Below are 11,121 nucleotides of genomic sequence, written 5' to 3' on the forward strand. Positions count from 1 at the left end.
TCCAATTTTTAAAAAAAAAGGTCAAATGCAAAAAAAATCAGTGTAAAAAATAGACTTTTTAATTTTATAAAAATCAGTTAAATAAAACTAACAGATTACATTGATATAATTTTAATTAATATAATAGTGTCTCAAACTCTGTAATCATAGCTTCAAAAATCGTGTATTATACTGAATGGTCTCCCCTTCGTTGTTAGGGACTCCATTTTGAATGTTTTCGTTTTTAGTAGTAAAGAGATCTATCGGTGTAGCATTTTTACCAAGGTTTCTAGCTTTCTTTTAAAATCAGGAATGGGAGAAGAAGGATCCATAGATATTGAGCAAAAAGCGCCAGTTGAAATAAGCAGTGATACAGCTATTGCTAATTCAAAAGAGGCAAATCAACAAAATACGTACATTATTCGACCAAACTTTTCTCAGAAGTAAGAACTACTACTGTTACATTACAATGGACACCAGCGAGTAGACGAGAATCCTTCCATAATGTTGTTGACATGGAATAAAAACGTGCTTTTTAGATTTAGACCGTAAAAAAATAAAAACTTAAGCCTAAAATTAATTTAGAAATTATATATTTTTAGAATAATAAATGCTATAAAAGTTGCAAATCCAGAGAACTTGAAAATAATTTCAATTTAATTTGTTGAGTTTAAGGCTACATAGTCATTACATACCTTTCTATTTATTTTCATCAAGCCTAAGTTATAACCGGATGTTTCACTTTCGTAAGACAAATATTGATTGGCTGTACAGTAACTTAGTGATCGATAACTATTTGTTTACAAAACTTTGCAGATCAAGTTTTTAAATAACAATGCAAATTTAAACCCTATGACCTAGTTTTTCTTTTTTTAGCTTACAGTGTGTACAATAACATTTATGGCAGCCTAATACCGCATTTACACTTGTGACATGTATACTATAGGCCTACATGTCTAGAAAAAAAAACTTCGCTATAGGGCCTAAGATAATAGGGAAGCCTACCTACTTATTGCGAAGTTTTTTTTTCCTAGAAATGTATAGTATACATGTCGCAAGTGTAAACGTGGTATAACGAATAGCAGGATGCCGTTGTTTATGACGCCATTACATGTGAAAACCAAATTGTTTTTGCTTTTTTTAAAACTTGTATTTAGTTACCGAAAATATTAAAAACATCAAATGCATCCAATCTTTAGTAAAGTCCGAATAAAACCAGACAGCATTTTATAACCATATTACCTTTGAGACTTTTCTCGCTGGCGTCCATTACAAATGTACATTATTCATTAAACATACTACATAGTACATAGCTGTCATGTTATGAGTCATCATAAAATATAAAAATAAGAATTGCTTGAAAATGCAGTATCGTTTATCTACTACTACTTCAGTACTAGACTTCACTAACTTAACTATAATAAATTAACTAACTACAATAACCACAACTACAGTACACACTACACTGAGTACTCAAACTGAATACTGTCACTTGCTGTCACTAACAAGTTACAGTGTCAACATTACAATAACTGTCAATAACATAAAGTTAACAGACAAGTATCAAGTTAACCACTATTCTAAATTAACAGAACGGAAATTGAGTATTATTATTATTAATAGGTGTGGTTATTTTGTAATCATTTTTCATTACCGTACATGATTTTAAAAATATTAAATGGGCCTTTCGAATAATTTCAAGACTTTTCTTGGTTGGATCCCTTGGCATAGCATAATTTGTATAGCTCATACAACAAAATAATCAAAATATAACCTTATTAGATCACCAAGATTTTGTACTTTCAATATTACTCTGAAAATTTCTCGCTAACATCTCTCCCTTAACAAATATATCCCAGTTTTTGCAAAGAACTATGTTACTAAAATATGTTGCTCTTTAATGTGTTACAGATTTTTGCAAAGAACTATGTTACTAAAATATGTTGCTCTTTAATGTGTTACAGATTTTTGCAAAGAACTATGTTACTAAAATATGTTGCTCTTTAATGTGTTACAGATTTTTGCAAAGAACTCTGTTACTAAAATATGTTGCTCTTTAATGTGTTACAGATTTTTGCAAAGAACTATGTTACTAAAATATGTTGCTCTTTAATGTGTTACAGATTTTTGCAAAGAACTCTGTTACTAAAATATGTTGCTCTTTAATGTGTTACAGATTTTTGCAAAGAACTCTGTTACTAAAATATGTTGCTCTTTAATGTGTTACAGGTTTCGTCCAATTAATGTCAAAGAAATGATTCACACAGTTCTGGGTGAAAAACTAACAGGAGTAGCTTACAATTCAGAAGAGACAGGGGTCTTAACAAAAGAGATAGCAGAGACATTAAAAGCAAGATTAAAAGGTAGAATTTTATTTTTTGTTAATTCTCAAATACAATTTTTAACTAGCTTATAAAACATTTAACAGATTAATGATCTATAATTGAATGGCTTTCTAATGGTACTTTTCATACTAAAGAGAAAACTTTTTGTTTTTCGTTTGTGTTTTAAAAAACAATTTTTTTTTAATTTAAAAAAAAAAGTGTAATTTAAGTCTTAAAAATAAATTATCCTTAAATGACAAATCCAGTGGTTTATGATGATATTTTTGTATGCAGAAATGGGCCATGAAAGATACAAGTTTGTTGTACAGGTTGTCATAGGGGAACAGCGAGGGGAAGGGGTCAAGTAAGTTCTTTCAGACAGAAAATGGTGCATGTCGCTATTTACAATTTACTGTCAAAATTATAAGTAGTTGAATTAATTGGAGTAACTTACTATAGGTACCTTGATTACATGTACATGATTATCAGCATCTGTAGAAATTTGTCAGAACTTTTAGTTTTTAATATTTTTTGTTAAATTCATACCTAAAGTTATAGTTATACCAAATTATATAGATTGCTTAATCTTTAAGTTGTAAACATAAACTCAACAAAATTACAATGAGGCAATATTTATACTAATAAACCATATAACTGATGTACAAATCTGTTGATGCTTATATATTTTTTTTCATTTCAAATACCAGAATGGGATGCAGATGCTTTTGGGACTCAGATACAGATAATTATGCTCAAGATATTTTTATGAATGTAAGTTCTCTGAAAAAGGCTTAGAGGTATTTAAATGCTGAGCATTGTACAATTCTAACAGTCAGGTAAAAAACAAGTTAATTAAAAAGTCTAGTGACAATTTTAGCGCAATTTCCTTATGTTATCTAAAAATAGCTCTGTCGTAGCGTAAATCAAGAGCAGGGTTAGTAAAACCATTGGTTAGTTATTAAAACGTTTTTTATTAAAAAAAAATTTCAGTATTTTACATGTTTTATTTACAATAGAGTTACATGACTAAAAACCATTGCGCGCCTAGCTACTGAACGTGATGACGAAGCCATAGAACGTGATGGTGCAGCTATTGAACGTGATGACGCGTGAGGTGTGGTTGGAAAAAATGCCAATTCGGTCCAAATTTTAATTAATTAAAAAAAAATTTGTGACCGAACGAAAGGATATTTTTGAAAACTTTCTTCGGCAATATTGTTCTAAATTATGGCAGGAATCGATTGGTACATGTTTCAAGTCGCTTAGTGGTCTGGTTGCCGAGATATGGGCCAAAAACTGCTTTTTTTCGAGGTTTTTTGGCTTTTCCGGGAAATCCATGAAAGAAACCCGGAATTTTTATAGCCTATGTTCATCCTCGTAACTTGCTTAACATAATTGCTTTTGGAACTAGTCATCGATATTGCTTCGTTGAGGAGGAGATACGACTTAAAGCTGCGGACACACATCCATCCATCCATCCATTCATTCATACATTCATACATCCAGAAATGACGGGTTAATAAACGCAATTCTCCAGAATGGAAATTGCGCTAAAAATGGTGGGAGATTAAAGTAAAAATTGGATACAAAACACATTTTAAAGAAACCTGAATGGCTTGGTACTTCAGATTTTTTTTTATTTTACTGACAAGCAATTTATTTTGCTACAGTGTGTATGTTAATAATTATTAAATAAAATTTCAGTCAATTTAAAAATTAATTTGAATGTTTCAAGAGATTAGCTGATTGTAGCTCATGATTAAATATGCCACCAAATTATATATTAACATAAAGATATATATAAAAAATAAATATTAATGACATTTAATTAAACACAAATTGTTGACTCTTCAAACTGTTGTCTCTGACTGAAGTTAGCTAAATGCAACAAAGTGAAATCATTTGTTTATGAAGGTACATTTATTTTTCAGGATACATTGTTTTGTGTTGCTGCAGCTTATGGTGTCTTTAAGTACTAACTTGTGACCTTTCATCAACAAAATGTGTACATCTTTTATAACAATGTTTATATTTTTTTCATTATGACAACCTAATTTATTATATTGTGTTTTTATGTGCTATGCACCTATGAGAATTCTTGTGATTACTTCAAAATAAATTTATGCAAAATGAATTTGATGCCTTTTTGTTTTGTACGTTATGAGAACAATAATTGTGAAAATGTAACTATGTAATGTGTAGGTCTAAAGTTTAAGTATCGCATGGCTAGTCAAAAATAACAGCTGCCATTATAATTACCGGCAGTTTCCACATTCTCACAACTAACAATTATTTAACTTTTTTGTTAATTAGATAACAAGTTTCTGTGTTGACTGAAAAAAAAAAAGATTGTTCATTGTAGGATATGAGGGGAAAAAAATCAATCATATCTGCTAAAAAGTTCTTATTTGATTCTAGAACAGTTAAGCATATTTTAGTTTAACACAAACAAATAAAACCTATTAGAAAAAAGATTTAGAATATATATAAAGAAAATTTTAAGTTAAAAATGTTTTTAATTCACTGTGTTAAAATTTTTTGAAGACAGTTAAGTTGAACGAGCTGCCGACTAAAATCTACTTTATTCTTGCAAAAGTTTGGCCTTGCCTTCATCTGTGTCAAGCCTGAAACTGGTTGACCTTGACTCATCTGTTGAAATGGAGGGCAGGCTCAGAAACTTTTTCACTTGAAGAGGGCGTTTGAAGACACTGATGTCTACCACAGACTGAGGTGGGCAGGAACTGGGATCTGTTGGCAGCACGTTGGAGCTGACATTCATGTCAAAGTCCATGGCCTGTTTCACCGCATTCTCAAACTGCTTGGTCAGGCCTGTGTGGTGTTTGTCCTCATCCAGCTCTTCTTTATTGGAGATGTCTTCTCTGCTGTAGCTAGCCATGGGGTCCGTGTCTATAGCCAGAGTGGAATAATATTTATTGAAGAGGAAGAAAATATCTTTGTAACTGATTTCCTCTGGAAAATCTGTCATCTTGAACGCTTTAATACAAAGACTGATGGCTTTCTGTTTCATCAACATCATCTCTGACAGCCTCCAGATAAAGACACAGCCATCCATGGACGTAGATATTACATGATCCCCTGTTACACAGAGGGGAAGAACAAAATATTAACTTTTGTGGAATGAATGTCAATTTTTTTAATGAATTTAATTTTTAAAGGGTTATTTTTTTTTTAAAGAAAAATATCTGTGATAATAAAACACCTGTTTGTTTAACTTATGGTCATCTAGTATTGTGGCCATCTACTTTTGATTACTGCTGACACATTTATTGTTCAGTTAAGAGATCATGAATTCATTTTTTTATTAACATTTTTGTTGAATGCAAATAGCGCTTCTGGTATTTCTATTTTAAATTAACAATAATTTTTTTCTTGAAAATTATTTGATATCTTTGTCAAAGTAAACATAAATCAGAATCCAACTTACCAGTAGAAGTAGAGGTAAACAAGTCCAACTTACCAGTAGAGGTAAAGGTTAACAAATCCAACTTACCAGTAGAGGTATAGGTTAACAATTCCAACTTACCAGTAGAGGTATAGGTTAACAATTCCAACTTACCAGTAGAGGTATAGGTTAACAATGCCAACTTACCAGTAGAGGTATAGGTTAACAAATCCAACTTACCAGTAGAGGTAAAGGTTAACAATTCCAACTTACCAGTAGAGGTAAAGGTTAACAATTCCAACTTACCAGTAGAGGTAAAGGTTAACAATTCCAACTTACCAGTAGAGGTAAAGGTTAACAATTCCAACTTACCAGTAGAGGTAAAGGTTAACCCAGTGACACACTTAGTGTGACCTGAAACACTGATGAGTATATCGCCCGTACAGAAGTTGATAAGGTTGATTGTCTTGTCTGAAGCCCCTGTTATCAACAGCGCTCCCTTTTCATCCAGGTTTATCTTTTGAATCTGTCCATCCTCAGATGGACACCCTCGGAACATTTGTTTTTCCTGAGAAACAAAGTTTAATAATGTCAAATGTTTACAGCATGACTTGGGTTACAATCACTTGATTTGTGACATATGACTTGGGTTACAATCACTTGACTTGTGACATATGCCATGCAGTTTGGTCAGGCTAGGTCTGTAAATGTTTATTACACTTCAATACAGCATTCATGAACCAATCTTTAAACAATAATACAGATTGTTGTAGCATAAAAACTTGACACAACCTCTAAGCAATCAAATAGAAAGCTATATCATAAAAATTGGACCCAACATCTTAACATTAACATACATCCAGCTGTATCATAAAAATTGGACCCAACATTTTAACACAATCATACAGACAGCTGTAATATAAAAATTGGACCCAATATCTTAACACAATCATACAGACAGCTGTAGCATAAAAAATTGGACCATATGAAGCATCTCCTAACACAATAATGTAGACAGCTGTACCATAAAAAATTGGACATAATCCAATCATACAGACAGCTGTACCATAAAAAATTGGACATAATGAAACGTCTCCTAAGACAAGCATGTACCTGTAGCAGAGCTAAATCAAGAACCCTGACATATCCATCCCTGCATCCCATGGCTAAGTGCTCCGTCACCAAGTTGATTACAATATCTGCAGGAGATGAGACAACAGAAGCGTATTTGCTTAGCTGGAATAGCGGTGGATGGTTTATCCCTTCTACTTTATCTTGTACTGATGCAGTGCATACACTAAGACTCCTGCACGAACAGAAAAATTACTGCTTTATTATATTGTTATTAATGTTATTTACAAATATCTGCTATATTTTATTGTAATGTAAAAATAATTGCTACAAGCCGCATCTGCCCGAGGGTTTGAACTCTAGACTTTTCGGTTTAGCAACCATGAGCTTTACCGACTCGACCATGCTGATCCCTCCCGGCTCTATGATTGTAAACATTTAGCGTGAACCACAGCTCACCAGACCATGTGGGGGTGGGGGAGGTTGATTTATGCCTAGTGAAGAAGAGAGGGGACTGCAAGGTGCGCTTACAGCTTGTTTTCTAGCGTCTCCCAAAAGAGAATTATATATATATAGATATTTTACAATAAAAATTAAAATTACTATATTTTATGGTAATAATAAATGCTATATTACTTTGTAAAAATATAATTTAAATAATTTTCCTCATTAACTTATTAATTGCCTCACAATTTAAGAAACAAATTTTATTCATTAATTAATTAAGTGATATATTTAATATTTTTGAGAATACATAATTATGTTCACAGAAATTGTGGACACTGATGAACAAAATTAACAATAAGATTTATTAAAAAATAATAATGCACTGCAATAAGTTTTAGAAGCAGAAAAAAGCTGCAATAGTAGACACTTTGACACTATGAACATGAAATGTAAGGTGTTTACCTGTCAGAAGCACATGACACCATACAAATGGTTCCCTTGATTTCACAGATAACTATGGCAGTTATAGAAGAGGAGTGGATGTTGAGTGTTGTAATCAGCTTGAAGTTGTTGCTGCCATCCATCACGTGAATCAGCCGGTCTCGGCTCCCACTGACAAGTACAGAGCAGCCTTTGCTAAAATAAATACAAAGATACATCATTTGGGATGGCATGGCCTAGAGGTAGAGCATTAGACTGTTAACCTGAAAGTCTAATGTTCGAATCCGGATTCCAGTCAGTAGAACATCATTACAGTACAGAGCAGCCTTTGCTAAAATAAATATAAAGATACATCATTTGGGATGGCATGGCCTAGAGGTAGAGCACTAGACTGTTAACCTGAAAGTCTAATGTTCGAATCCGGATTCTAGTCAGTAGAACATCCTTATGTCTACCCAGCTCTTATGGGTACCTTACACATGTTAAGTAAAGTAAAGGTGTATGGGCAAAGTGCTGACCGCACTATCCCTACATATGTCGAGGGCACTGAAACAGGTGAACTCTACTTCACTTGCTATATGGACCGTCAGGTCTGAAAAGGGATCTTTATTTGTACTTTAATAAGCACAAAGATACAACTCACTTGTAACTCGTTAAAGATATATTTTACTACAAAAATCTAGTTATGCAAAAATTACTTTAATTATTAAAAAATATATTCAGGAAATTGTGAGTCACTAGAACTGTTAAAGGTACTGTATTTGTTTTTTTAATGGAAAATTTATTTAAAGTCATAGAATTTCTTGTAGGCCAATATGTTTTAAAAGGATGTGAAACTATTTCTACAAAGGGATCAGCAATTTTGTACTTCATGAAGAAAAATTTCAACACTGCTTTTGAATGAATACATTAAATTAAAGTTTTTTCAAAATAATTCAGCGGTACAACCTTAACAATGTGTAGCTGCTTGTCACAAAAATCTTGGGGGTTATTGATTTACAGAAATTTACTGCTTGTATAAACTATAAATAATTGTTAGTAAAATGTACCAAATTTATTGTTTTTTTATGCAGTTATATTTAAAACAGCCAGGTACTTAAAGTAAAGAGGTCAGAACTAATTTCTGGAAGAAATCAAATCATTATAAAATATGTTTACAATATTAGTGAAGCTGTTAAAATTATAATGCAAGTTTAAAAGAATGTAGGCTGGCTAAATAAAGAAAGGTTATTGTAAACAACTGACCAACTTGCCTATCTGAATAAAATGCCAAACATGTGACCTCTCTGTTGTGGGCCAGGATTGTTAGATAGTGTGTGTACGTGTCTTTATCATACAAACAAATGTTGCCCAGCTTGTTGCCTGTCACAATATACTTCTTGTCTGGGCTTACCTAGAAATAGAATTTTAACCTGAGAACAAGAAATTTCTATTTTTTTTCTGAACTGAATAAAAGTCTTTTGTTTTTAAACTGATTAATTGGTGGGGAAAATTTAAAAAATGATTATTTGTTAAAATTAATATTATTTTTAACATTATTATTTACGGACATTATTAAAAAGGTTTTTTATTTTTAAAAATGTTGTATTTTGACAAGGAAATAAAATTTTAGCTAGTCCAAAATGGTTGGTCATAAAGCACACATCTACACTAGTCAAAATATTTCACTTTTACAAGTTTAAGTATTGCATTATCAATTCTTTCAATTGGTTAATTAGATTTTTAAAGCTCCATTACCTCCCTTCCTCTAAACGAAACTATAAATAGACCTGATAAATATCAACATTTCACCTCCCACCTTGACAGCTGTTATGACACCTGTGTGTGAGATTGCTGTCTCCTCATCCCCAGGTAGCTGAGGTGAGGAGTCTGTGCGCAAGATACTGAGTCTGTCGTAACAGATGGAATTGGAGACTGAGATCCCCCAGAGGTGGACACTTGAGTCATGTGACACGGTGACCAGATTTTCACGAATGGGCTCGCCAGGTTCACTTGTTGTATAAATGTCAAAGCTGGCAATGGCACTGCTGTGGTAGACAGCTACATACCTGGTAGTGTGGGAAACAAAGGGTTAACCAAATTTTTAAATCTTAATCCCAGCCATGACTAATATTTAATATCTTGACCACAACAGTAACAACAACTTCATTTATTGTATAAAAGTTGATATCCGCCCATGCCATTAGACCTCAGCAAAATTTCAGTAGATATCTTTCAATTTCTCCTATAAGAAATCTAAAGCAATATTAGACCTCATCAAAATTTCTGTAGATACCTTTCAATTTCTCCTATAATAAATCTAAAGCAATATTAGACCTCATCAAAATTTCTGTAGTAACCTTTTAATTTCTCCTATAAGAAATCTAAAGCAATATTAGACCTCATCAAAATTTCTGTAGATATCTTTCAATTTCTCCTAGAAGAAATCTAAAGCATTATTAGACCTCATCAAAATTTCTGTAGTAACCTTTTAATTTCTTCTGTAAGAAATCTTAAGTAGTATTAAACAACAACAAAATGGCTGCTCCTTACTTCTGTTTGACATTGACCACATCCTGTAAATCCCAGATGCACATACTGGAATTCTTGTACGCTGTGGTCAGCAAAGTGTTGCTTGGATTAAAAGCCATGGTAAAGACGCCACCTTCTTTTAGGTCAGTTTGGCAGAAAAACCCAGGTACAGGAAGAGCTGCTAAATGCTGAAAGCAAATTTTTACATGTGATTTAATTGTTTAAAAAAAAAAGTCTACTAACATGTGATTTCAACATTTTAAAACAGACTGCCAATAGATTTTTGTGATATATTTTCAATTTAAAATAAAAAGTGAGCCAAAAAACTTTTCTCAGGTAACTCTTGAATATACTTACAATCAAAGTTATTGAGTTAAATATGTGAATGTTTCCTCCAAGAAACCCTAGAAATAAAACTTGATCCAATACTTTTACACAGGTTGCGTGGGAGTCTTCAATGCTTTTATGACTTTTAATTAACCGATCTGTAGCGCTCAGCTGCAAGTTTTTAAAAAATATATATACAAATAAATATGCAGACTATTTTCTTTTAATTAAAATTATGGTAGGGACTTAAGTTTTAATACATTAAAAAAGTAATCGTCTTTAATAAAGCAGCTATGTTTAAGTTAATGGATGGATATTTAAAGAAAAGCTAGACATTGAGGTTAGGGGAGGATAATATAAATATAAGTTACATGCATTCACAGATAGTAGGCTACTTTTACAAATAGAAAAAAATTGTAAAAACAGATATAAAAATATGGGTATGAGCTACAGTTTTATGGTTAAAAGCGAGAGCTAAACATACGATAATTAGATCACCCGTCTTTGTTACGGTGTACACCAGGTCCTTGCTGCTCCCATTTCCACAGCAGACGTCAATAAATATGTGGTTTTTGTTGTTTCCTAGGATCCCTGGTCGCCCATACAAGGGATGAACTG

General features: G+C 32.3%; 2 protein-coding genes across 2 annotated transcripts in view; one reads left to right on the top strand and one right to left on the bottom strand.

Moving 5' to 3' along the window:
* Window positions 1-200: 200 nt before the first annotated feature.
* Window positions 201-4,431, top strand: LOC131946737 (dynein light chain Tctex-type protein 2B-like). Its single transcript, XM_059307669.1, has 5 exons — window positions 201-422; window positions 2,209-2,342; window positions 2,598-2,667; window positions 3,011-3,074; window positions 4,235-4,431. Exons 1-5 carry the CDS (start codon window positions 292-294, stop codon window positions 4,280-4,282), a joined length of 447 nt encoding a protein of 148 aa, XP_059163652.1. The 5' UTR covers window positions 201-291; the 3' UTR covers window positions 4,283-4,431.
* The window catches only part of LOC131946736 (mitogen-activated protein kinase-binding protein 1-like), a 9,644-nt gene continuing 2,951 nt past the window's right edge, over window positions 4,429-11,121 (bottom strand). Inside the window, exons 6-14 of the mRNA XM_059307668.1 lie at window positions 10,988-11,118; window positions 10,534-10,674; window positions 10,198-10,364; window positions 9,464-9,713; window positions 8,919-9,058; window positions 7,687-7,860; window positions 6,820-7,012; window positions 6,079-6,274; window positions 4,429-5,399 (exon numbers count right to left, since the gene is read on the bottom strand). Of these exons, the coding sequence (XP_059163651.1) occupies window positions 4,885-5,399; window positions 6,079-6,274; window positions 6,820-7,012; window positions 7,687-7,860; window positions 8,919-9,058; window positions 9,464-9,713; window positions 10,198-10,364; window positions 10,534-10,674; window positions 10,988-11,118 (1,907 nt within the window). The 3' untranslated portion in view covers window positions 4,429-4,884. The remainder of the gene's footprint in view (window positions 5,400-6,078; window positions 6,275-6,819; window positions 7,013-7,686; window positions 7,861-8,918; window positions 9,059-9,463; window positions 9,714-10,197; window positions 10,365-10,533; window positions 10,675-10,987; window positions 11,119-11,121) is intronic.

Source organism: Physella acuta, unplaced genomic scaffold (genome assembly GCF_028476545.2).
Source record: "Physella acuta isolate Inbredline_101_S28 unplaced genomic scaffold, ASM2847654v3 ptg000569l, whole genome shotgun sequence".
Classification (NCBI taxonomy): Eukaryota; Metazoa; Mollusca; class Gastropoda; family Physidae; genus Physella; species Physella acuta.

What these genes read in the sequence shown, in the direction of transcription:
- LOC131946737 (XM_059307669.1), top strand. Translation starts at nt 292, where the DNA reads ATGGGAGAAGAAGGATCCATAGATATTGAGCAAAAAGCGCCAGTTGAA. An exon ending in CAGCGAGGGGAAGGGGTCAA is followed by an intron (nt 2,668 to 3,010) that starts GTAAGTTCTTTC and finishes TTCAAATACCAG; the next exon opens with AATGGGATGCAGATGCTTTT. An exon ending in CTCAAGATATTTTTATGAAT is followed by an intron (nt 3,075 to 4,234) that starts GTAAGTTCTCTG and finishes TTTATTTTTCAG; the next exon opens with GATACATTGTTTTGTGTTGC.